This window comes from Lepidochelys kempii, chromosome 24 (genome assembly GCF_965140285.1).
Source record: "Lepidochelys kempii isolate rLepKem1 chromosome 24, rLepKem1.hap1, whole genome shotgun sequence".
Lineage (NCBI taxonomy): Eukaryota > Metazoa > Chordata > Testudines > Cheloniidae > Lepidochelys > Lepidochelys kempii.
This window is the reverse complement of record NC_136403.1, coordinates 8,012,480-8,038,191: the sequence shown is the minus strand read 5'-3', so window position 1 is coordinate 8,038,191 and position 25,712 is coordinate 8,012,480. Positions and strand designations below refer to the sequence as shown.

Below are 25,712 nucleotides of genomic sequence, written 5' to 3'. Positions count from 1 at the left end.
ATAGAAGCTAACCAGCTCTTGTTCTGAGGAGTTCCTAGGAGGATGTGACTATCCTCACAACACCCCAGTGAGGTAGAAAGGTGATGTCCCCATTTTACAGATGGGGAGCAGAGGCACAGAGAGATCTAGTGGCTTCCCAGGGTCTTAAAGGGAGTCTGAACCCAGATCCCGATCCAGTGCCTTAACTGCAAGCCCATTGTTCCTCAGGAAGGCTTGTCTGGATGTGGTAGAGGGGCGAGTGATTCCCGAGTGCCCGATCAGTAGTACATTGATTGAGCTGGAAGCATACTTAGATCTTTCTGAATGAACAGGGCTATAAACGTAAGAGTACCTAAGTTGTCAAACCATTCCAGAGCAGGACGCAATTGACGTTATCATTATCTGACCTCTAGTCGTGGACCCACGGCGCTAGGCGCTGCCCAAACACTGACCCAGGAGATGGGCCCTGCCCCGAAGCACTTACAGTCTCTTTGCACTGTCGTAGGCCCCCTAATTTTATGGGTAAGTCCTGAGGCTAGACAGAAGCCTTAATTTACTTACTTCCTGTAGTTTATACTGAGGTTAGCAGTCATCACCCTGCCAGCAACAAATATAGCGCAGCCCCCAATAGTGCTGTCAATGATCGTTGCCGTGGAGCCCCCATGGGCAAACCTGAAAGGCAGATTGGGAAGGTGACCTAAGAAAGGGTTGAACATGATCTCCCATGTGCTGCTGCTCTCCCACCCCAGTCAATTGCAGTTAAGCGGATCACCACTCTCCGGTAGGACAATTAACGGGACCTCCTCACCCCGTATGCCCTTCCAGATAGGGGCCCGGCTGGAACAGACACACCATCCTTTTCTCAGATGGGTTAAGGAACATGGCATATTCGAAGCCCAGTCCTTCTGTATCCATGTTTCTGGAGAAGAGGCGGGTTTCCTTCTGCTCCTTTTCAGGCGCTAGCTTCAGCGATTCTAGTTGGGTGGAAGAAAAGTGACAACAAGTGAGTGGCAAGGTGCAGAGCTGTTAGGCGTTAAAGACACAGCACTAGGCTAAAAACGAAGGCCCAGATGCACGAAAATTTCAGCGGATGACGTTAGGAGCCTGAATACCTTTGTGGATCTGGGCCTAAATACCTTACGCGTGTGGCTAATGACCCCATGGATTATTACGAGTCAGAATGTTACAAGGCTAACATTTCCACTACGGATGGTTTTCAGATTTAATTGGGTTGAACTGTAAAGCCCGGCTAGTCAGTTTCACTTTCTAGTTCTCCTGCACTAGAACCCAGGTGAAATGTTTACATTTGCCCTTTGACAAGCTGGGACAATGCGCTTACTGCTGAGCCAGCCACAAAACACAGACAGGCCCAGAGTTCACGGGATGCAATGGGAAGCTCAGAGGAAGGGAGACAAGGAAGAAAGAGGTTTTTTTATTTTTAATGTACCATTATTGACTCATTTCCTATGGGCGCCTCCAAGGACATGAGTCTGCAGGAGGGGACAGTGGTTTGGCAGACTGGAAGCATATTCCATGCCTAAAGGGCGGTGTGGAAAGAAACACAGAGACGGTTGCAGGAGAAACAGATAACCACAACATTTGCAGTTTGGACTGCACAGAGGGAAGGGGAATGTTTAGATCCAAACCAAAATACACAAGGAAATTTAAGGGGAAGGGAATTTTATGATGTTACATTTGGTAACTGACTTCTGGAAATGCTGGACACAAGATATTATAGGGGCAGGATTCAAAAAGATTAGTCATGGACAGAAATAAAGAAACTATTCTCCGGAGTTACACTAGCTGGATAGAGGCATAATAACAGATATCAACCCTCAGGGTTCAGGATCTAAACTGAGCGGTCAGCTGCTTGGGGTTGGGATGAAACTACCATCTTTGCATAGTTATTCGCTATAGGAGAAAGAGGGTGTATTATTAGTCACTGTCAGAGACAGGATGGCTCATTGGTCTGATCCAGAACAGGCACTTACAAACAGGAGAGTGAACAGACATTGTTTGCCAGAGCTGGGGTTGATATTTACACTCTACCCAGGAGGTGGCAACAGAAATGTGAGATGGTTAGTGGTAACAAAACAAAAAAAGGATCTCAGGGTAAAGATAGGGGGTCTGATTTTCCCCTCAGTTACAACAGTACCCGCTAGCACTATTCTGAATTTACACCAGCATTGGTGGAGGAAAACTCAAGCCTGTGAACCAGTGCATTTCTTCATGGCTTTAGTAGCAACCCCAACACATACCAGACAAGATAAAGGGAGTAGGGTGAATACTTGATCCAGAATTGCAGAGGAAGACACACACAAGAAAGCCTTGCCTGGTATATGATCAACACTATTGCCGTAGGAAGGAATCCTTTTCCATGTCCCATCTTTACACATCTCCAGGAACCTGTTATACAAATCCATCATGCCCTGGCTCCAGCTGGAGTTGGGGAGGGCATAATCCTTCGACTGTCTGGCCTGAGAGAGCCAGGTCTGAAAAGAAATTGTTGAGATACCGTGAAGCTGGTGACCATCTCCTAATAATCCTGATAAACATTCATCTAGCACTTTGAGCCTTCAAAGCACCATGAAAACTTTAATCCATGCCATTTGACAAGGCAGAGATCCAGACAGTCGTAAATGCAATCTGCCTGCTTTGTGCTGGGTTTCCTTTTTGCATAGGGTCTAACAGGACCATTTTGAAAGGTGCACTGACTGCATCCCCTTTTGAAAAACATCATTCTTCATTTACTTCCTGTGAGAAGGTTTCCATGCCATGACACACAATGGGATACTGTTATTTATCTAGTGAACACTGAACAGGTTTTCAGAAGCAGTCACAAGACGGAATAAACCGACACAAATCCAGAGTCACATAAGTCATTATAGATATCTAAGGTTCGAAGGGACCTTGACAGGTCCTCTAGTCCAGCTCCCTCACACTGAGGCAGCACTAAGTACACCTAAACCATCCCTGACAGGTGTTTCATAGAATCATAGGACTGGAAGGGACCTCGAAAGGTCATCTAGTCCAGTCCCTGCACTCATGACAGGATTAAGTATTAGTTTGTCTAACTGGTTCTTAAAAACCTCCAATGATAGGGATTCCAAAACCTCCCCAGGCAACTTATTCTAATGCTTAGAAAAACCTGCTGACTATAGGGATTGCTAACATCTAACTTCAGTCTCCTTTGCTACAGATTAAGCCAATTACATCTTATCCTACTTTCAGGGGACATGGAGAACAACTGGTCATTGTACTCTAACAGTCTTTCACATATTTGAAGACTGGTGTGGTCCACACTCAGTCTTCAGACCCCCACCTTGTCCAGCGGTTAGCTAGCGAAATTAGTTCTAGTTAGACACAACGAGCCAAATATTCTGAACACTCTTTCCAGGGTAGAAAAGCAGTAGTTCCTCCTGCACTGGGATGCAATTAGCAAATGGCTAATATATAAGTATATAATTTTTGTCCCCAAGTAAGCAGAGGATACTTTAATGGGGAGGCAAGATATAGCAGTATAAACACAGACTCACAGTGAAATGCCCCCCTTTTTTTTTTAAACTTAACTTACTTACAAGTTTCCAAATCCAATTTACAGTCATTATGGATGCTTTGCTGACTGAATGCATCTCAGATCAATAGTGGTCGTATTTTGATTACAATCACTTTAAATTTTAGCACCTCTGCTGCCAGGTTACAAACCCTAGCAGATCAAAGTTTGGTTTTAAAAATTAACTCTTCATTTGAAGAAAAACAATCAAAGCCTGTGGAAACTTTTCTATTGCTCTTTAGTCTTCAAACCTCAAGTTTTGGCCCAAATACTATAGTGTGTTATTATTCAGGAGACTGCTGCCTGTAACAAAGGTAGTACTAATGTGTTAATCACATTATCTGATAGAAATATTTCCAAGGTAGGAATTGGATTAAAAATGCCCTCATGTGATTTTATTGGCATAAAGTCTTCTGTGACTGTTCTAAGGAACAGAAGTGAAGGTGGTACATAATTCATCACATAGAGCAACCTATGAGATACTCAAGAAAAGGTTTAATGTAGCAAATGAAATTCTGATTATACTGATTTGTTATATTTAAGAAAGGCAAAAGCAGCTTTGTTATAACATGGTGTTCATAACGCTTCATACTCCAGACAAGAATTCTTCCTCTGATTGTTTTCAGATAATTGCAATTGCTAGCCATCTGCCTGCAGATTCCTATCATTTCCTCACAGTAGCCTGGCAAACAGGGTCACTCATTCATCTTCTTAGCACAGAACACATTTTAAACAAACATACTTAGCTTTCACCAAGATAATAAGGGAATGACTAAAAGCCATTTCTTTCCGTTTTGTCTTCTCTGTTGCATCAGAGGTGTTTTCAGCCAACTGAACCATTAGATGGGTAGGCAAGAGAAGATTCACTTTAAAAGCCTATATCTGCACTGCAGTTCCATGCTGTACAAAATGATTTAGACAGGAGGAAGCTGAACCATCTAACTCAATGGTTTTCAAAATTTACGACCACTAATACTACCTGGCGATTATATAATGCCTTTCGTCAAAGGGTAGGAAAGCTTTTTTCCAAGACATTTCTCTTCCTCTTCAAATGATAGGGAACTGGGAGGCAGACAGGTTGAGAAATTAAGACTAGCCACTGATTTTAGGCTCCTCAACATCTGTGAGTACAAGCTGACACACTGTGGCCTAATTTGCATAATCCTGAGCACCTACAACTGCAGAGTCACTGGGAGATGTTCAGTGCCCCTGAAAAGCAGACCTCAAGTTGGGCACCCAGAAATTGAATCATCGTGGATGAGTGGCCCCTTTTGACCGGCTTAAGTGATATGTCCAAGGCCACCAACAGAGTCCGGGTCAGAGTTGAGATTAAAAACCTCTTGGCTTCTGGCTCCCTGTCCCCTGCTCAGTTCATGCATCTCTCAAACTGGGAAGCGATACTCACCACAGAGTTCCAGAGCAGACTGCATGGGGCTGTTGGACTGCATGGGGCTGTTGGACTTAACCCTCGAACGACACCGCAGCGTGACACCTTTGGATCCGGACGGAGGACTGCACTGCGACCAAGCCCCTTTGCCAACCTAACACAATTCCTCCACATGGCTTCTGGGGCAGAGATAGCAAACACTGAGCCTTGCTCTGCCAACGCAGCCCTCGAATGTCATCTCTGTCGTAACACAGGCTGGTGATGCAGCCGGGTCCAATGAGCAGGACTCGCTCGCCTCAGGCTTTTAGCGGCATCAGAAGGGGCTGACCCACCAGAAGCTGCTTTCACAACTGCTCGCTAGCAGCAACTTGGGTAATTCCACGGCGCTCGGTGGAGGCAGGATGGGGATTCGGGGGCAATCCCGTCCCTTCCACCAGGAGCTGCGGGCCGGACTAGTCCCAGCCAGGCTCTAACTCGCCAGCACGGGGCTTTCTGGCTCGGAGCGGCACCACTGGTCTGAAAGGGGGGCTGGAGGGGGCCTGCCTTGCGGCTCAGGCCCCCCCCCGGCCAGGCTGCAGCAGCAACCGGTGAGGAAGGGGAAGCCCACAACTGGGGGGTGTCCTAAGGGACTGGGGGGACAGGGGCGGAGGGACACCCACCCGACCTTCACGGTGACCTTCGCCCCAGGGCACCGGAGTGACCTCTGACCCTGGAGTGACCTCCTGGCCCAGCAGCGATGGAGGGCGGGCTCCCCCCACTGATCTTTGACCCAGGGTGGCTCTAGGATGACCTCTGACCCCAGCGGGGGGGGGGCTTTCCACCGACCTTTGACCCCGTGCAGGAGGCGGCGGCGGCGGCGGCGGCGGCTTCTTCTACTGACCCCTGACCCCGCCCTCTGAGGCGAGCTGCGGGTTCGGGTCGGTTCCGCTCGCCCCTCAGGTCCCCGCCTCCCGCCAGCGAGCTTCCCCAGCGACCCAACGTCACCTCACGAGAGGCTGCCGGCTAGGACGTTCAAACGGCGTGACGTCACGCGCCCCGGCAGGACGCAGCTCCGCCCCTTCCAGCGCCTTCTTCCCTGTTGCCATGGGAACTGGGGGAGAACGGGCGCAGAGCAGCAGCCGCCTTCCTTCCCCAGATCCCACAAAGCGGCCACAGAGCCCTCCCCCCCCGGGTCCATATAGCGCCCCCAGAGCCCTCCCCCCTCCCTCCCCGGGTCCATATAGCTCCTAGCGGCCACAGAGCCCTCCCTCCCCGGGTCCATATAGCGCCCACAGAGCCCTCCCCCCTCCCTCCCCGGGTCCATATACCTCCTAGCGGCCACAGAGCCCTCCCTCCCCGGGTCCATATAGCGCCCCCAGAGCCCTCCCCCCTCCCTCCCCGGGTCCATATAGCTCCTAGCGGCCACAGAGCCCTCCCTCCCCGGGTCCATATAGCGCCCACAGAGCCCTCCCTCCCTCCCCGGGTCCATATAGCTCCTAGTGCCCACAGAGCCCTCCCCCCCCGGGTCCATATAGCGCCCACAGAGCCCTCCCTCCCTCCCTCCCCGGGTCCATATAGCGTCCACAGAGCCCTCCCTCCCTCCCCAGGTCCATATAGCGTCCACAGAGCCCTCCCTCCCCCCCGGTCCATAAAGCGCCCACAGAGCCCTCCCTCCCCCCCTGGTCCATATAGCTCCTAGCGCCCACAGAGCCCTCCTTCCCCAGATCCATATAGCGCCTTAGCGCCCATAGAGCCCTTCCTCCCCGAATCCCATACAGCACCCATAGAGCCCTCTCTCCCCAGGTCCATATAGCGCCCTAGCGCCCACAGAGCCCTCCCTCCCCGGGTCCATATAGCGCCCATAGAGCCCTCCCTCCCTCCCGGGTCCATATAGCTCCTAGCGGCCACAGAGCCCTCCCCCCCGGGTCCATATAGCGCCCACAGAGCCCTCCCTCCCTCCCCGGGTCCATATAGCTCCTAGCGGCCACAGAGCCCTCCCTCCCCGGGTCCATATAGCGCCCATAGAGCCCTCCCTCCCTCCCCGGGTCCATATAGCTCCTAGCGGCCACAGAGCCCTCCCCCCCGGGTCCATATAGCGCCCACAGAGCCCTCCCTCCCTCCCCGGGTCCATATAGCTCCTAGCGGCCACAGAGCCCTCCCTCTCCGGGTCCATATAGCGCCCACAGAGCCCTCCCTCCCTCCCCGGGTCCATATAGCTCCTAGCGGCCACAGAGCCCTCCCCCCCCGGGTCCATATAGCGCCCACAGAGCCCTCCCTCCCTCCCTCCCCGGGTCCATATAGCGGCCACAGAGCCCTCCCCCCCGGGTCCATATAGCGCCCATAGAGCCCTCCCCCCTCCCTCCCCGGGTCCATATAGCTCCTAGCGACCACAGAGCCCTCCCCGGGTCCATATAGCTCCTAGCGGCCACAGAGCCCTCCCTCTCCGGGTCCATATAGCGCCCACAGAGCCCTCCCTCCCTCCCCAAGTCCATATAGCTCCTAGCGGCCACAGAGCCCTCCCTCCCCGGGTCCATATAGCTCCCATAGAGCCCTCCCTCCCTCCCCGGGTCCATATAGCGGCCACAGAGCCCTCCCTCCCCGGGTCCATATAGCGCCCATAGAGCCCTCCCTCCCCGGGTCCATATAGCGCCCACAGAGCCCTCCCTCCCTCCCCGGGTCCATATAGCTCCTAGTGCCCACAGAGCCCTCCCCCCCCCGGGTCCATATAGCGCCCATAGAGCCCTCCCTCCCTCCCTCCCTGGGTCCATATAGCGCCCATAGAGCCCTCCCTCCCTCCCCGGGTCCATATAGCTCCTAGCGGCCACAGAGCCCTCCCTCCCCGGGTCCATATAGCGCCCATAGTGCCCTCCCTCCCTCCCCGGGTCCATATAGCTCCTAGCGGCCACAGAGCCCTCCCTCCCCGGGTCCATATAGCGCCCATAGAGCCCTCCCTCCCCGGGTCCATATAGCGCCCACAGAGCCCTCCCTCCCCGGGTCCATATAGCTCCTAGTGCCCACAGAGCCCTCCCCCCCCCGGGTCCATATAGCGCCCACAGAGCCCTCCCTCCCTCCCTCCCCGGGTCCATATAGCTCCTAGTGCCCACAGAGCCCTCCCCCCCCGGGTCCATATAGCGCCCACAGAGCCCTCCCTCCCTCCCTCCCCGGGTCCATATAGCTCCTAGCGCCCACAGAGCCCTCCCTCCCCGGGTCCATATAGCGCCCATAGAGCCCTCCCTCCCTCCCTGGTCCATATAGCTCCTAGCGGCCACAGAGCCCTCCCCCCCCGGGTCCATATAGCGCCCACAGAGCCCTCCCTCCCTCCCCGGGTCCATATAGCTCCTAGCGGCCACAGAGCCCTCCCTCCCCGGGTCCATATAGCGCCCATAGAGCCCTCCCTCCCTCCCTCCCCGGGTCCATATAGCTCCTAGCGGCCACAGAGCCCTCCCCCCGGGTCCATATAGCGCCCACAGAGCCCTCCCTCCCTCCCCGGGTCCATATAGCTCCTAGCGGCCACAGAGCCCTCCCTCTCCGGGTCCATATAGCGCCCACAGAGCCCTCCCTCCCTCCCCGGGTCCATATAGCTCCTAGCGGCCACAGAGCCCTCCCTCCCCAGGTCCATATAGCGCCCATAGAGCCCTCCCTCCCTCCCTCCCCGGGTCCATATAGCGGCCACAGAGCCCTCCCCCCCGGGTCCATATAGCGCCCATAGAGCCCTCCCCCCTCCCTCCCCGGGTCCATATAGCGCCCACAGAGCCCTCCCTCCCTCCCCGGGTCCATATAGCTCCTAGTGCCCACAGAGCCCTCCCCCCCCTGGGTCCATATAGCGCCCATAGAGCCCTCCCTCCCTCCCTGCCTGGGTCCATATAGCGCCCATAGAGCCCTCCCTCCCTCCCCGGGTCCATATAGCTCCTAGCGGCCACAGAGCCCTCCCCCCGGGTCCATATAGCGCCCACAGAGCCCTGCCTCCCTCCCTCCCCGGGTCCATATAGCTCCTAGCGGCCACAGAGCCCTCCCTCCCCGGGTCCATATAGCGCCCATAGAGCCCTCCCTCCCCGGGTCCATATAGCGCCCACAGAGCCCTCCCTCCCTCCCCGGGTCCATATAGCTCCTAGCGGCCACAGAGCCCTCCCTCCCCGGGTCCATATAGCGCCCATAGAGCCCTCCCTCCCTCCCCGGGTCCATATAGCGGCCACAGAGCCCTCCCTCCCCGGGTCCATATAGCTCCTAGTGCCCACAGAGCCCTCCCTCCCCGGGTCCATATAGCGCCCATAGAGCCCTCCCTCCCTCCCCAGGTCCAAATAGCTCCTAGCGCCCACAGAGCCCTCCCTCCCCAGGTCCATATAGCGCCCACAGAGCCCTCCCTCCCTCCCCAGGTCCATATAGCGTCCACAGAGCCCTCCCTCCCCCCGGTCCATAAAGCGCCCACAGAGCCCTCCCTCCCCCCCTGGTCCATATAGCTCCTAGCGCCCACAGAGCCCTCCTTCCCCAGATCCATATAGCGCCTTAGCGCCCATAGAGCCCTTCCTCCCCGAATCCCATACAGCACCCATAGAGCCCTCTCTCCCCAGGTCCATATAGCGCCCTAGCGCCCACAGAGCCCTCCCTCCCCGGGTCCATATAGCGCCCATAGAGCCCTCCCTCCCTCCCTCCCAGGTCCATATAGCTCCTAGCGGCCACAGAGCCCTCCCCCCCGGGTCCATATAGCGCCCACAGAGCCCTCCCTCCCTCCCCGGGTCCATATAGCTCCTAGCGGCCACAGAGCCCTCCCTCCCCGGGTCCATATAGCGCCCATAGAGCCCTCCCTCCCTCCCTCCCCGGGTCCATATAGCTCCTAGCGGCCACAGAGCCCTCCCCCCCGGGTCCATATAGCGCCCACAGAGCCCTCCCTCCCTCCCCGGGTCCATATAGCTCCTAGCGGCCACAGAGCCCTCCCTCTCTGGGTCCATATAGCACCCACAGAGCCCTCCCTCCCTCCCCGGGTCCATATAGCTCCTAGCGGCCACAGAGCCCTCCCCCCCCGGGTCCATATAGCGCCCACAGAGCCCTCCCCCCTCCCTCCCCGGGTCCATATAGCGCCCACAGAGCCCTCCCTCCCTCCCCGGGTCCATATAGCTCCTAGTGCCCACAGAGCCCTCCCCCCCCGGGTCCATATAGCGCCCACAGAGCCCTCCCTCCCTCCCTCCCCGGGTCCATATAGCGGCCACAGAGCCCTCCCCCCCCGGGTCCATATAGCGCCCATAGAGCCCTCCCCCCTCCCTCCCCGGGTCCATATAGCTCCTAGCGACCACAGAGCCCTCCCCGGGTCCATATAGCTCCTAGCGGCCACAGAGCCCTCCCTCCCCGGGTCCATATAGCTCCCATAGAGCCCTCCCTCCCTCCCTCCCCGGGTCCATATAGCGGCCACAGAGCCCTCCCCCCCCGGGTCCATATAGCGCCCATAGAGCCCTCCCTCCCCGGGTCCATATAGCGCCCACAGAGCCCTCCCTCCCTCCCCGGGTCCATATAGCTCCTAGTGCCCACAGAGCCCTCCCCCCCCCCGGGTCCATATAGCGCCCATAGAGCCCTCCCTCCCTCCCTCCCTGGGTCCATATAGCGCCCATAGAGCCCTCCCTCCCTCCCCGGGTCCATATAGCTCCTAGCGGCCACAGAGCCCTCCCTCCCCGGGTCCATATAGCGCCCACAGAGCCCTCCCTCCCTCCCCGGGTCCATATAGCTCCTAGTGCCCACAGAGCCCTCCCCCCCCGGGTCCATATAGCGCCCATAGAGCCCTCCCTCCCTCCCTGCCTGGGTCCATATAGCGCCCATAGAGCCCTCCCTCCCTCCCCGGGTCCATATAGCTCCTAGCGGCCACAGAGCCCTCCCCCCGGGTCCATATAGCGCCCACAGAGCCCTGCCTCCCTCCCTCCCCGGGTCCATATAGCTCCTAGCGGCCACAGAGCCCTCCCTCCCCGGGTCCATATAGCGCCCATAGAGCCCTCCCTCCCCGGGTCCATATAGCGCCCACAGAGCCCTCCCTCCCTCCCTCCCCGGGTCCATATAGCTCCTAGTGCCCACAGAGCCCTCCCCTCCCCGGGTCCATATAGCGCCCACAGAGCCCTCCCTCCCTCCCTCTCCGGGTCCATATAGCTCCTAGTGCCCACAGAGCCCTCCCCCCCCGGGTCCATATAGCGCCCACAGAGCCCTCCCTCCCTCCCTCCCCGGGTCCATATAGCTCCTAGCGCCCACAGAGCCCTCCCTCCCCGGGTCCATATAGCGCCCATAGAGCCCTCCCTCCCTCCCTCCCGGGTCCATATAGCTCCTAGCGGCCACAGAGTCCTCCCCCCCGGGTCCATATAGCGCCCACAGTGCCCTCCCTCCCTCCCCGGGTCCATATAGCTCCTAGCGGCCACAGAGCCCTCCCTCCCCGGGTCCATATAGTGCCCATAGAGCCCTCCCTCCCTCCCTCCCCGGGTCCATATAGCTCCTAGCGGCCACAGAGCCCTCCCCCCGGGTCCATATAGCGCCCACAGAGCCCTCCCTCCCTCCCCGGGTCCATATAGCTCCTAGCGGCCACAGAGCCCTCCCTCCCCGGGTCCATATAGCGCCCATAGAGCCCTCCCTCCCTCCCTCCCCGGGTCTATATAGCGGCCACAGAGCCCTCCCTCCCCGGGTCCATATAGCTCCTAGTGCCCACAGAGCCCTCCCTCCCTGGGTCCATATAGCGCCCATAGAGCCCTCCCTCCCTCCCCAGGTCCAAATAGCTCCTAGCGCCCACAGAGCCCTCCCTCCCCAGGTCCATATAGCGCCCACAGAGCCCTCCCTCCCTCCCCAGGTCCATATAGCGTCCACAGAGCCCTCCCTCCCCCCCGGTCCATAAAGCGCCCACAGAGCCCTCCCTCCCCCCCTGGTCCATATAGCTCCTAGCGCCCACAGAGCCCTCCTTCCCCAGATCCATATAGCGCCTTAGCGCCCATAGAGCCCTTCCTCCCCGAATCCCATACAGCACCCATAGAGCCCTCTCTCCCCAGGTCCATATAGCGCCCTAGCGCCCACAGAGCCCTTCCTCCCCGAGTCCCATACAGCGTCCATAGAGCCCTCTCTCCCCAGGTCCATATAGCGCCCTAGCGCGCACAGAGCCCTTCCTCCCCGGGTCACATATAGCACTCACAGAGCCATTCCTCCCCAAGTCCCATATAGTGCCCATAGAGCCCTCCATCCACAAGTCCCATATAGCTCCCTAACGCCCACAGAGCCCTCCCTCCTCAGGTCCAATCTTTAATCCAGCTCCCTAGCACCCATAGAACTCTCCCCACTCCCATGGGGTCTTCAAGTCCCATCTATATCTCTGCTCAAGGAGCATGGAGCCCCCGCAAATCCCTTATAGCCTATCCCAGAGTCTATATAGCCCCATATAATTATCCTCAACTCCCATATAGTCCCCCCAGGCCCATCAAGCCTGTATAGTTCTCCAGGTCCCATATAGGCCCTATAGAACCCTACACAACCCTTCTCGGGTCCATATAGTTCTTATATAGTCTCTTGGCCTGTCTATTGTCCCCTATAGTCCCCAGCAGCCACATAGCCCCATACACCTCTATGCCATATAGCTCTCATTGTTAAGGTGACCATACATCCCATTTTGGCCTGGACAGTTCTTTTTTTAAGCCCTGTTCCTTGATCAGTTGGCAAGAGCAAAAGGGACAAATGCCCCCTTTTGTTCAAAAAAAAAAAAAAAAAAAGTGTGGTGTGGAGGCGCCAGCCCCCCGTAGGGGGAAGCAGGGCTGGGGGGAGGAGCAGAGTTCCAGTGACCGGGCAACAACCTCGCTGTGAGGTGGGGTTCCAGCAAGCAACAGCATGGGGGGGGGTATCCTCAGGTGAATAGCTGTGGGTGTTCCATTTTCTCTTTGGGAAATATGTCAATGAGTAGGGGGACCATATAGCCTATTGTTGCCGGCATCCAGTGCCAAAAGGCTAAACAACAGCTGAAGTTGGTTCGTTACCCGGTGTGTTACACCCAATAATCACAACGGGGTGGAGAAGCAGAAAAGTTTATTTGAAGCTTCAAATAGGTACGGGGAGATTTGAATCTCAAATCCTGTACCCAGATCGGGAAGCTACACAGGCTTTTATACATCCTTTTTCCCAGCATTCTTATCCAATAGCAAGCTGCCCCAAGTATCCATATAGCCAGCCAATCCAGTTCCCAGCTAGTTCCCTGGTTCTCTGTATCATTTATTAAACTATACATAAAGCTGCTTTATTCAGCATTGTTCTTCCATATTGCCCTTTGTGGCCTTGCTTAGTTTCAGGCAATCTGACTCCGCAGCATATTGTTGCAGATTCTCAGCATAACTGCTGTGTGTGCCTCCAGGCGGGGGGGCCAAGGACACTTGGGCCTAGTGCGAGGGGGCTTCATTGACACTCGTGGTCTTCCATCCCCTCGAGTTACCTAGTGGCCATGCCCAAGTGTCCGCAACACTATGAAGTCCTATATACTGTATACAGGAAACCTCTGTCCACCTAATAGCACATAAAAGTGGCCATAGGGTGGGCAGTGAAAAATATGAGACCCTAGTAAGTACCCACTGCCAAAGCTTTCTTTATCGGTAGGATATGCATTTTTATTGAATTCCTTTGAGGGGAGAGGATTGATTTGAAAGCCACGTTTTGGTCATGCAGCCAATATTTCCCAGCAGAAGATTTCAGCTTTATAAATGTCTGGGGGAAAGTGGGCTCTGGTAATTACTCTGACCAATTTAAATCGACACGATAAAAAGCAAATAGAAGGATGGAGGTTTTAAAATTGTACAGGACTGCCCTCACTTTTTACCCAGTGCCACGTCACAGAAAACTGCTTGGCAGGATGATTTTAACATCCCGTAACTGCTGTGAAATGGCCTCCCCATGGCTTTGCAGGATGGATTCTGAAAGGTAAGAAACCCCCTTGAAATGTATACTATAAATATCCTCTTTCACAAGAGTCAGGGATTTTTAAAACTGCCTTAAAATCAGTGCAAAAAAAAAGGAAGAAACTTGGGCTAAATATAGCATATGAGTCTCTGAATTTGACTGACATCAAGTCCCATTTAAGATTTCCACATCAGGCAAATTGACGGCTCTGAAGTGCAGCCACCTCTAGGGTGGAACTCGGCAGCTGTTTAAAAGCTCAAAGTGATGCACCACAACGTACAGCTTTTTTTTTGGTATATTAATGTGATATAGCATTGTGCTGTTGGACAGCTGGCATATCCTACTCTCGAAGCAACTCAGTAATAGGCAAAATGCTCCCTGTGTCTTATTTTACAGCAGTTTAACTTTATCAAGTGCTTCCGGAGGAGAATGTGCCAGCAATGCCCCTCTGCCATGTACATTGGTCAAACTGGACAGTCTCTACGTAAAAGAATAAATGGACACAAATCAGATGTCAAGAATTATAACATTCATAAACCAGTCGGAGAACACTTCAATCTCTCTGGTCACGCAATCACAGACATGAAGGTCGCTATCTTAAAACAAAAAAACTTCAAATCCAGACTCCAGCGAGAAACTGCTGAATTGGAATTCATTTGCAAATTGGATACTATTAATTTAGGCTTAAATAGAGACTGGGAGTGGCTAAGTCATTATGCAAGGTAGCCTGTTTCCTCTTGTTTTTTCCTACCCCCCCCCCCCAGATGTTCTGGTTTAACTTGGATTTAAACTTGAAGAGTGGTCAGTTTGGATGAGCTATTACCAGCAGGAGAGTGAGTTTGTGTGTGTATGGGGGTGGGGGGATTGTGAGAAAACCTGGATTTGTGCAGGAAATAGCCCAACTTGATTGTCATGCACATTGTGTAAAGAGTTGTCACTTTGGATGGGCTATCACCAGCAGGAGAGTGAATTTGTGTGGGGGGGTGGAGGGTGAGAAAACCTGGATTTGTGCTGGAAATGGCCCACCTGATGATCACTTTAGATAAGCTATTACCAGCAGGACAGTGGGGTGGGAGGAGGTATTGTTTCATATTCTCTGTGTATATATAAAGTCTGCTGCAGTTTCCACAATATGCATCTGATGAAGTGAGCTGTATGTAGCTCACGAAAGCTTATGCTCTAATAAATTGGTTAGTCTCTAAGGTGCCACAAGTCCTCCTTTTCTTTTTGCGAATACAGACTAACACGGCTGTTACTCTGAAACCTATAGAAATACAGAGGAGCTGGTAGTATCTCTGGTTATTAAGCCTTTTTAACACAAGAGGGAGTCCCAGGGCAAAATGACAGGTTTCAGAGTAGCATCCCTGTCTTGGTTTCTGAAAAGACTGCAGCATTCCAGTAAACGGAGACAGGTTGACTGGATATTCTGCATCCCCAGATTCTGGCAGGAGGCCTGTTAACATTACCTCTGCTGATGGCAAGAATATACTCTGTCCATTGCTTAAAAATATGACTGAACACTGCAGACATAGACAGTATTGCAGCAATGATGAATAATTAAAAACCCTGCTATTGGCATTTACTTGCAGTTCTGTGTTTACATATCTGTGAACAAGAAAAAAGTAATCAATTCCAGCGACCCTTTCAGTGAATTTATTTCAGTGCCTTCCTAGCTGGCCATTACTCTGTATATTATCAGTTTCCTCTGCAGCCTGTAAATGTTGTGGCCTCCCGACTGTGTACTCATTGTCTCTAAACCGCCTTTCCCTGATATGCTGCTCTCCCTGAAAGACATTTAAGTGAAGCCAAAGCAAGGAGAATGATAGTTTTACTGATTGCCACATAAAAAGATAATTACCCTATCACAAGGAGCTGCAGAGCCAGAAATAGATGCCAGATCTTCTGACTCTCCTGTGCCTTAATCACTAGGGCTAGGCCATGCTCCTCCCTCAGGACAGGGAAGTGAAATTGGAAGCAATGCACTTAGTGAACATGGATGCTCATTACATTTGTAGCTTTAATACTGCGTTGGATACATGGACTACTAATGAAATTTGTTATGTTAACTGCATTTGCAGCTAATGCTACTCAGGACAAGGGCCTGATAAATCTCCCTTGGAAGTCAGTTGCAAAACTCCCATTGGCTTCCACGGCAGCAGGGTCAGGCCCTAAATTATTAAATATAATCATATGCTGCAGAGAACTACAAACTGATCTCTGTCTGCAGGAGGTAGGAAAGAAATTTTCCCTGTCAGAGATAAAACAGTACAATTAATCACAAAGACCCTGAGGAGTATGTGGGAGGAGGGTAGCCTTCTTCAGGCGCATCAGGGATTGGCCATTTGCAGAGGTGGGATACCAAAATAGAGGGTATGATTCCCTAGCAAATCCTCTGGCATGTTGGTAGAGGGTGTTGCCTGTTGCATCTAGGAATGTGCTTGGAATTTTCAGTGTACACCTTGTTTAATCTGCCAGTGCGGCACTAGGCTAAAATAAACTGGGTGAGGGAGAGTGGGGGTATGGACAGACTGGATTCTCTTGGGGAGGTAGTGGAAAGGGAGTTTGCTCCAAAGGTTGAACATGAAGCTACTTGAGTGGAACATGCCTGCTGGATCATTTGTTTTCAGTGTACTTACCCTACCCAGGGCTGGAATTCAACTCCCAGAGCTAGGGAGGCCCATCTTGGCCTTGGTCCATCAGAGGTATCTTCTCAGGATCTACCTTTGGACTTCCCTGCTTGGCCCCAGACTGACTCTGCCCTTTAACAGGTTTCAGAGTAACAGCCGTGTTAGTCTGTATTCGCAAAAAGAAAAGGAGTACTTGTGGCACCTTAGAGACTAACCAATTTATTTGAGCATAAGCTTTCGTGAGCTACAGCTCACTTCATCGGATGCATGCTGTGGAAACTGCAGAAGACATTATATACACAGAGACCATGAAACAATACCTCCTCCCACCCCACTCTCCTGCTGGTAATAGCTTATCTAAAGTGATCACTCTCCTTACAATGAGTATGATAATCAAGTTGGGCCATTTCCAGCACAAATCCAGGTTTTCTCACCCTCTGCCCTCCCCCCCACAAACTCACTCCCCTGCTGGTGATAGCCCATCCAAAGTGACCACTCTCTTTACAATGTGTATGATAATCAAGCAGGAGAGTGAGTTTGTGTGTGTGTGGGGGGGGGGGAGGGTGAGAAAACCTGGATTTGTGCTGCAAATGGCCCTACTTGATTATCATACTCATTGTAAGGAGAGTGATCACTTTAGATAAGCTATTACCAGCAGGAGAGTGGGGTGGGAGGAGGTATTGTTTCATGGTCTCTGTGTATATAATGTCTTCTGCAGTTTCCACAGTATGCATCTGATGAAGTGAGCTGTAGCTCACGCTCAAATAAATTGGTTAGTCTCTAAGGTGCCACAAGTACTCCTTTTCTTTCTGCCCTTTAAGAGGAAGAGAAGGCAGAGGCTGTAGAATTATTTCAACCACACCCAAAGGCTGTTCTCTGGGCCAGATTAATCACTGACGCAACTCCACTGCACTAGTTTACCCTAGGGATGGATTTGGCCCACCACTTCAGAGTCCATCTGGCCACATTTCCTGCAGGCTAGCAACACTGATGGGGATCAGAGAGGGAACCCTGTTCTGCCGGGCTGAGAAAACCCCACCCACTCTTCTGGAGCAAACCCAGTTCCCCTCCTGCTTCAGAGCTTGGCTGTCTGCATGGAGCCATGATTTCATCTCTGCAGCCCTTTGCGGTTTATTGTTTGGCAGGAATGAATCAGGGGCTTATTCATAAGAGAGGTTTTTTTTTTTCCCCCCTTTGCTTTTCAGCCAAATGCAATCAGTAACTAGGTTACCGTTGTTCAGCAAACTACAGAGAGTGGTTTATTAGACAGTAACAGCTGCCTCTGATGACTATCCTGGCAACACATGCACACACCCAAAACTCAACCAGTAGCCACACCCATCAGCCAGTAGCCCACCCAACATACACATGCAAACCTCAGTTTGTATTACACACACTCTCTTAATCTTGTAGCGCCTATTATATACAGACACACACACTTCATTTTGTAGCCCAGATGACACTGGTACGGTACATACCTCAGTGAGTTGACTATATTTTATATTTTATGCACAAACACAGACATGTCTCAGCTAGTAGCCCATATTACAGATGCACATACAGTACACCCATCTCAGCCAGAGTAGCTCACCTGCGGGGCTGGCAAATTTTCCCCCAAGCTCCTGGCCTCTCTCACAACTTTCCTGTATTGACAAATGTTGTAAAACAAGACCAGTAATTCAAATCCAGTGTAAAATAAATTATTTCAAAGACCTGTATTTTATTCAAATAAGTTTCAGATCTGTCCTGCTGGCTCTGTGGGATTCCTTAGCACATGCTCAGACAAAATAAATCCAGTTAGTTTGCAGGGCTGAATCCTCAGCTGTCTTGCATCTTGGTGGTAGAGCTGGGAATTGAACCTGGATCTCCTGATTTCTCATCCTGTAGTTCAGCCACAAGACCATCCTGAGTGTTGCAAGCAGCTGGTTGGTTGGAGAAAACTGATCTTGCCAGGAAGGTACACAGTGTTTTATTTTGCAGCACCCTAGACCACACAAGTAAAAACCCTTCACCCCTGGTTAGTGAATATAGTGAATAGTGCTTCAAGCTTGACTTTCAAATGCCTTCACAATTGGGACCAGATTTTCCAGTGAGCTCTGCTCTCATTTAGGCACCGCAATGAAGTGGCAAGATTTGCAAAAGTGCTCAGAATCCTGCAGACCCTATTGTCCCAGCTGGTAGTCAGCTGGTCTGCCATCATTGCTGCTTATCATGTAGCTCAATCCGCTCATCCTTACCTTGTGCTCTCCTCACAATTGTTTGTTGCATCCACATGTTGGGTCTCATCTTATCTTAGATTCCAATCTTTTCTGGGCAAGGACCACCTTTCGCTTATGTGTTTGTACAGCATCTTGCACAATGGAGCCAGGGTGCCAAACACTACCATGACTCAGATAATAAATAATAATATGCAGAGGCTAGAAACACACCCAAAAGGTTGTGGTAAAAATAGGGGAACAGCGAACCAGGACTCCTGGGTTCTATTTCTAGCTTTGTCACCGACTTCCTGTGTAATCTCAAGTATATTTTAAATTGAGATAAGGGCACAGTGAACATCTGTCTTTCTGAAAGAGAACTTTGTCCTGTGCATCATCAGAGAGAGCTGCAATATCCTTGTTAATATCTGCAAAAATGTGTTCGCCTCTGAACCCAGTAAGAAATGTTACCTTGGTTAAAAGAGAGAGAACTACTTTCTCCATTATCTTCCAAGCAACTTCCACTCTTTACAAGATGCTGGCAGGAAGCAAGTGCGCTTTGTTTGCCATCACCCTGGTGCCTGGCTCGGTAAATGCCACATACGGGGGAGTCACTTCCTCTGTGTGAAGTGATTCACGGTTTGAAATGAGATCCAACCAGTGAAACAATGCCAGAAAGCTTCCACCACGCCAAGCCCCGGCCTCAGGATTTTCAGCCCTGTTGCCGCAGCAACGTCAAGTATTTTGGCAAAACACTTGGCATGGAGATGGTGGGTGAATCATAACAGCAAGGGGAGTTTGTGGAATGTGTGTGTAGCATGGTTTGTTAGCCACTGTTTTCAATTACACAGAAAAGAGCTTATTTTATACTAACTCAACCAGCCACTAGGGAATATTTGAGATATGAAATGGATTCAAGCAGGCACAAATCAATGAGTCAGGAGAAATAAACACAGGATGCATAAATTCTTGTTGTGTAGTGTAGGGCTCCCATGACAACCCGCACCAGGCTTCGGGGCCCAGAAGGACAGGGGTATACCTAATCACCCACTTACCCCCGTCAAGAGCAGGGATGGGTAAAGGTTTGGCTCATAAAAGAACCAATCCAGCTTTTTTCCCCAAAATCTTCAACCAGACCCCCCCCCAATTTTCTTTTTCAAGATTCAATACAAAAAAATGGGAAATCTTTTTAGTATCTTATTTTAATTTTCTCACGGGGATCCTGGTTTTATTTGGAACTGGACGCAGAAACAAGGGAAGAAAGATAATCCCCGTGGCATTTACGAACTAGCTGGAAGTCGCCACACCATTCTGGGGGTGCGCTGAGCTCCTTTGACCTGAAGTGCCGTATAAATGCAAAGTGTTACTATTAAAAGACGCAGAGGCAATGCTTCAGAGTGGTAGGCGTGTTAGTCTGTATCAGCAGAAAGAACGAGGAGGACTTGGTGGCACCTTAGAGGCTAACACATTTATGTGAGCATAAGCTTTTGTGGGCTAAAGCCCACTTCATTAGATGTGTACAGTGGAAAATACAGGAGGAAGATATATATATATACACAGAGACCATGAAAAAATGGAGGTTGCCATACCAACTCTAACGAGACCAATCGATTAAGGTGGACTGTTCCCAGCAGGAGAAAAAAAACTTCTGTAGTGGCAATGCTGTTAGAGCAATGGTTCTTACCATTGAGGGCTGCACATGCAGCTCTCTGTGTTATGTGGGCCACATCCACGCAATATATATATATAAATACTACCTGTATGGCTCTGAGGATGTCACATGGGCCGCAGCTGTGTGCTGAAACCCACTGTGTTAGAACAAGAAGAGTTGCGACTGCAGGGTTCTGTCCCCAGCTCTGGGAGGGGAATGTGGTCTAGAGGTTGGAGCAGGGGCCTGGGCGTTAGAACTCCTGGGTTCTGTGCCTTGCTCTGGGAACGTGTTTGGGGTGCTGTGGTTAGAGCAGACGACGGGGTGTCAGGACTCCTGGGTTCTGTTCTCAGAAGGGATGGGTCACATTTCATCTTTAGTAAGCAAACTTTCTATCCAGAAGAATCACAGTGGCACCCAGTGTGCACGTGTTGAGTGTGCATGTATGTAAAATCCAGGGGACGTGATCCCTGCAGGTGTATGAGATGCAGTATTGGTTGGACATAAGAATGGCCAGACTGGGTCAGACCAAAGGTCCATCTAGTCCAGTATCCTGTCTTCTGGCAGTGGCCAATGCCAGTGCCCAAGAGGGAATGAACAGAGCAGGTAATCAGCAATGATCCATCCCCTCTTGCCTATTCCCAGCTGCTGGACTGTTTATGGCAGGTCGGGAGCTGAATTTCCCAGCCTCGAGACTACAGGACATGGAGCCATTGAAAAGCACTAGGAGAGTCTGGTCAGCCTAGCATTGCTGAGGCACCAGCAGACAACCCCAGGGATCCTCTTGTGACGCTCTATACCTTGGGGGGACACCCTACACCCCCATGTACACCTCCCAGAGTCAAGGATTGGAGTGGCCTAGCAGATCACTGGTCCAGACAACACCAGAGGGGAATGTCACAGTGGCACAGCGAGCAGGGTGTATGTACGGCTTGTTACTCCAAGTGAAATTCACACTTTAAGCACTGTTATTTGTGATTTTAAGTGAGTCTTAAGTGCAGTGGCTAAGAACAGTCAGGAGGAGGTCACAGTTTTATTTTCTATTTGCTTATTTTGGGAAAGGGAAGTAGGAAGAGAAAAGCAGAAAAATGACTACCAGTGAGGCAGCTACAAAACTAGAGCTGGCCACACTAGAAGTGGAAGAGAAGGCAAAGGACCGTGAGTTTCAAATGTGGCAGGCAGAAATGAGGCACAAAGAAGAGGAGTCTGCACACTGAAGGGCCATGGAAGAAAAAAAGAAAGAGAGGGAAGAAAGAGAGCGAAAACACCAACTGGACCTGCTAGAGAAGCAGAACCAGAACCCCCCGACCCCAATGACTCCAAAAATCCACAAATGGGAACACTTATGTCCTGCATACAGTGAAGATGATGATACTGCTGAATATCTGACTACCTTCGACAGGCTGTGTGTGATACATGAAATCCCTGATGATAAGAGAGTTCCTACCCTGATTGCAAAATTAACTGGTAAAGCTTGAAATGTTTTCAATGGAATGCCCATCGAAGATGCTTTAGACTATTGTAAAATTAAAGATACTGTTTTGCGAAGTTTTCAGATTACCCCTGAAACATATAGAGTTAAATTTAGGAATCTTAAGGGGGCTATTGGTATGAGTAATGGGGAGTATGTGAACAAAATGGAAGATTTGTTCGGAAAATGGGTGAGGGGTAGAGAGGTGGCAAGTCTTGTGGGAATGTTGGATCTTGTTGCTCAAGAGCATTTCCTAAGCATGTGTAAGGCTGATGTGAAGCAGTGTCTATGGGACACAGATGTAAAGTCTCTGGATGAGATGGCTTTTTTAGCTGATGCCTTTGAACAGAATCAGGCATCTATTGAGGGCAGGCCCCAGAAAGAGGGGTTTAAAACTGGTGGGAAGGGAGGATCCCATTTTGCCCCTGGGAAGAGAGAAGTGGGTTGGGAGCCTAAACCTTCTCTTACCCAAAAACATGGACACAAATCAGACGTCAAGAATTATAACTTTCAAAAACCAGTCGGAGAACACTTCAATCTCTTTGGACACTCGATTACAGACCTAAAAGTGGCAATTCTTCAACAAAAAAACTTCAAAAACAGACTCCAACGAGAGACTGCTGAATTGGAATTAATTTGGAAACTGGATACAATTAACTTAGGCTTGAATAGAGACTGGGAGTGGATGGATCATTACACAAAGTAAAACTATTTCCCCATGTTTATTTTCCCCCTACCCCCCCCCCCATTCCTCAGACGTTCTTGTCAACTGCTGGAAATGGCCCACCTTGATTATCACTACAAAAGGTCCCCCCCCCCACTCTCCTGCTCGTAATAGCTCACCTTACCTGATCACTCTCGTTACAGTGTGTATGGTAACACCCATTGTTTCATGTTTTCTGTGTATATAAATCTCCCCACTGTATTTTCCACTGCATGTATCCGATGAAGTGAGCTGTAGCCCACGAAAGCTTATGCTCAAATAAATTTGTTCGTCTCTAAGGTGCCACGAGACCTCCTTTTCTTTTTATAAAAGCAGAAGAGCCCAAAAGGTGCTATCAGTGCAATTCCACTGATCACCTGAGGAATAGATGCCCTGTGCTAGGAGGAAGCAGGCAACCAATAGCTCATGTTAGTTCTGCTGTCCTCAACACAGAAACCCCCCAAGCAACAGAAACTTACCATATTGGCTCTGTGAGGTTAGCCTCTGCAGAACCAGATATGGAGCATGTTAAGGCTGTCCAAATTGATGGCAGGGAATACTTGGGGCTGAGGGATACAGGGGCTCAGATCTCTCTGGTTAAGCAGAGTGTGGTCCCGAAGGCCAGTATGTTGTCTGGCCAAATGGCAGAGATTGTGGGAGTGGGCGAAAGCAGATTCCTCATACCACTAGCTAAAATCCATGTGGTTTGGGAAGGTTTGGAAAGTGTTTTGACTGTGGGGGTAATGGAACACCTCCTAGTCGACCTGCTCCTTGGTAATGATTTTTTCCATGTAGCTCAGGTTAAAGTATTTGCGTGCAGCAGGAGGGAGTTTTATGCTGGGACCCCCAAGGGAAAGGGTAAAGTCTCAGGAACAGCTGAGAGAATGGGAGAGAGTCTCTTGATTCTTTTGCAGCTGGGGGAAGCAGTGTGCTTCCAGGTGGGAGGGTGGTTGAGACCAACTCCTACACTGCAGCTGGAGGCAACACCACATCAGGAAGGGATGGGGGTGTAATACCTGCCAGGGAGAGAATCGTCCAGGTTGTTAGCTGCCAGCAGGTCGCAGCTGAACCAGAGACAAAACCGGCTCCAGGGAGCAGAGAGCAATGTGTCCCATAGGAGAGCCCAGAGAAGAGGCAGGGAATCTGCCACTGAGGTGGCTGAGGAGTCCTGTGACTCTGTAACACAGGGAAGCAGGGTGCTTCCAAGTATGGGAGGGGCTGAGACTAGCTCCTTTCCAGCAGAAGGCAACATGTCCTCAGGCACAGGGGCAGGAGAGGTGCTGTCAGTGATTAAGGAAACTGTCCCCGTTGTTAGCTGGCAGAGTTCTGCAGCTGAACAAAAGACAGAATCCTTCTTCCGCAGCACAAAGGAATGTGTCTTAGGAGGGGGCCCAGAAGAGGAAACTGGGGAAGGAATAGTGGGGGTACAGGAATGTCTCTTCACTAGTCACTTGGGGCAGGATGCCCAGGACACTAGGAGGATGGCTGGGTCAGCATCTGTGCACGCAGGCACTCAGCCTGTGACCCAGGCTTTGAGAAGGAACTGTGTCACTGACCTCCTGGAGGGGAGCAGTCACACAGCTGACTTCTCAGGGACAGAGAAAGGGGTGGTGGAGGGTACCCCAATCCAGGTCTCAATTTTTTCAGGATGCTATTCCTGATATGTTTTTGGAAAGTAACTCTGTCTCCTTACATCAAGATGCAGCTCCAATGCCTGTTAACAGTTGAGACCAGGAAATTGCCAGGTGGTCACCAGGGCGGGGGGGCTTCCCCCCAGGCTGGTGAGACACAGAGAGCAGTTACGGGAAAGCTGCTGGGAAAGGGTGAATCTGATCAAAGGGTAAATACACCTAGCCCAGAGAGCACAGATCACAGCCCTCTCGGGGGCAGGGAAGGACTCAGTGCTGGGAGGGGGAAACACAGGGTAACCCCAAAAGGGGAGCTGGATTTTCTACATATGTACAGTCCTGGGGTTGGGAGACTGCTTCCCAAAGGGCCAGCCAATGTGCAGGATCCCCCTGAACACCAATCTTGCCAGATCCTGAGACACCAAAATTCCAGAAACATGATTAAATTAAGAGCCCACACAGAGTGAAACACTGGAAAGAAGGAAAAGCCAGTGACGAATTACATGGGAGAAAGTCAAAGGACACCATGGGTAATGAACAAATTAACCTCAAACTAAAATATCTGAACAGAGGGTGTGGTATCATAAAGATACTTGTAAATACCTATCTGAGATAAAATTTTTGGTATTCATGTTAAGTTTTGGGATAAGAATTTTGTTTCTGATGTTAAACCTTATGATAATGCTACTTTTCAATTAATACCTATAAACAGGTTTTAATCTTATCACAACAGAGAAACCATAAAAAACCTGGTTTGCTGTGTGTGAATGGGGAAACTGAGGCATGGTGACTCATGGCCTTAACAGCTGGATGCCAAGAGAACTATAACAACAAACTGCCTTCAAGCTAGTCAGTGACTAACCCTCTTGCAGTAAACTAAGAGGGGAGGTGTGATGCTCTGTACCTCAGGGGGACACCCTACACCCCCCATGTTCATCTTTATAAAATGATTGTGTGGTATCCAATGCAAAGTTTGTCACGTTGGATGTCTTCGGAAGGCTCGTGATGCACTGAGCATGGTGGTTATAGTGATGTTATAGTAATTGTTACAGTAATGTTATAGTAAGATTGTAGATTATAATTTCATGTATATAGTTATGAGACTGAAAATGTATCCTCATGGCTTAAAGCAAGCCCAGGGAAAAACTCTCCAAGAACAGAGAGGCAGTTCACACCTCATCAGGGCAGGGATGGGACAAACCCAGCCCAGCCTCCCAGGAACAATGGACATTGGCTTAGGCAGCAACAAAAGAATCTGTAAGACGCTGGAGGGAGTCACCCCCTTCCTTTGGGCAGTTTGGGACTGCAGTGAGGTAATGCTCCCCTGATCTGCAGGGGGTGGAGAGGGCAAAGCCAAGAGAAAGGAAAGGACATGATAAAAGGGAGAGACATTTTACCATGCTCGCTCTCTTCTGCCTACATATGCAGCCACCACCACCACCAAGCGACTGAACCACTGATCAAAGGGGAGAGCCTGGCTGAAGAGCCAGCCTATGGTGAGAAGCATCTACATTTGTAAGGACAGTGAAAGTGTTCAGATCAGCTTAGACTGCGTTTTGCTTTTATTTCATTTGACCAAATCTGACTTGTTATGCTTTGACTTATAATCACTTAAATCTACCTTTATAGTTAATAAATCTGTTTGTTTATTCT

At 51.2% G+C, this 25,712-nt stretch overlaps 1 protein-coding gene and 1 long non-coding RNA gene across 4 annotated transcripts in view; one reads left to right on the top strand and one right to left on the bottom strand.

The window, feature by feature from the left end:
- Window positions 1-5,826, bottom strand: part of LOC140902866 (acyl-coenzyme A thioesterase THEM4) — a 10,213-nt gene extending 4,387 nt beyond the window's left edge. Inside the window, exons 1-5 of one of the 2 annotated variants that reach the window (XM_073323450.2) lie at window positions 5,745-5,826; window positions 4,938-5,098; window positions 2,312-2,471; window positions 788-953; window positions 541-651 (exon numbers count right to left, since the gene is read on the bottom strand). In XM_073323450.2, the coding sequence (XP_073179551.1) occupies window positions 541-651; window positions 788-953; window positions 2,312-2,471; window positions 4,938-5,093 (593 nt within the window). In that variant the 5' untranslated portion in view covers window positions 5,094-5,098; window positions 5,745-5,826. The remainder of the gene's footprint in view (window positions 1-540; window positions 652-787; window positions 954-2,311; window positions 2,472-4,937; window positions 5,099-5,744) is intronic. The other variant, XM_073323451.2, reaches the window with a different exon arrangement.
- On the top strand, window positions 5,247-25,712 carry LOC140902869 (uncharacterized). Of its 2 annotated transcripts, none has more exons than XR_012156133.1 (3): window positions 5,247-5,506; window positions 13,712-13,808; window positions 25,488-25,712. It is a non-coding gene; the product is annotated as an uncharacterized LOC140902869 (long non-coding RNA). The 2 variants fall into 2 exon arrangements; XR_012156134.2 differs by lacking the exon at window positions 25,488-25,712 and adding an exon at window positions 21,320-22,730.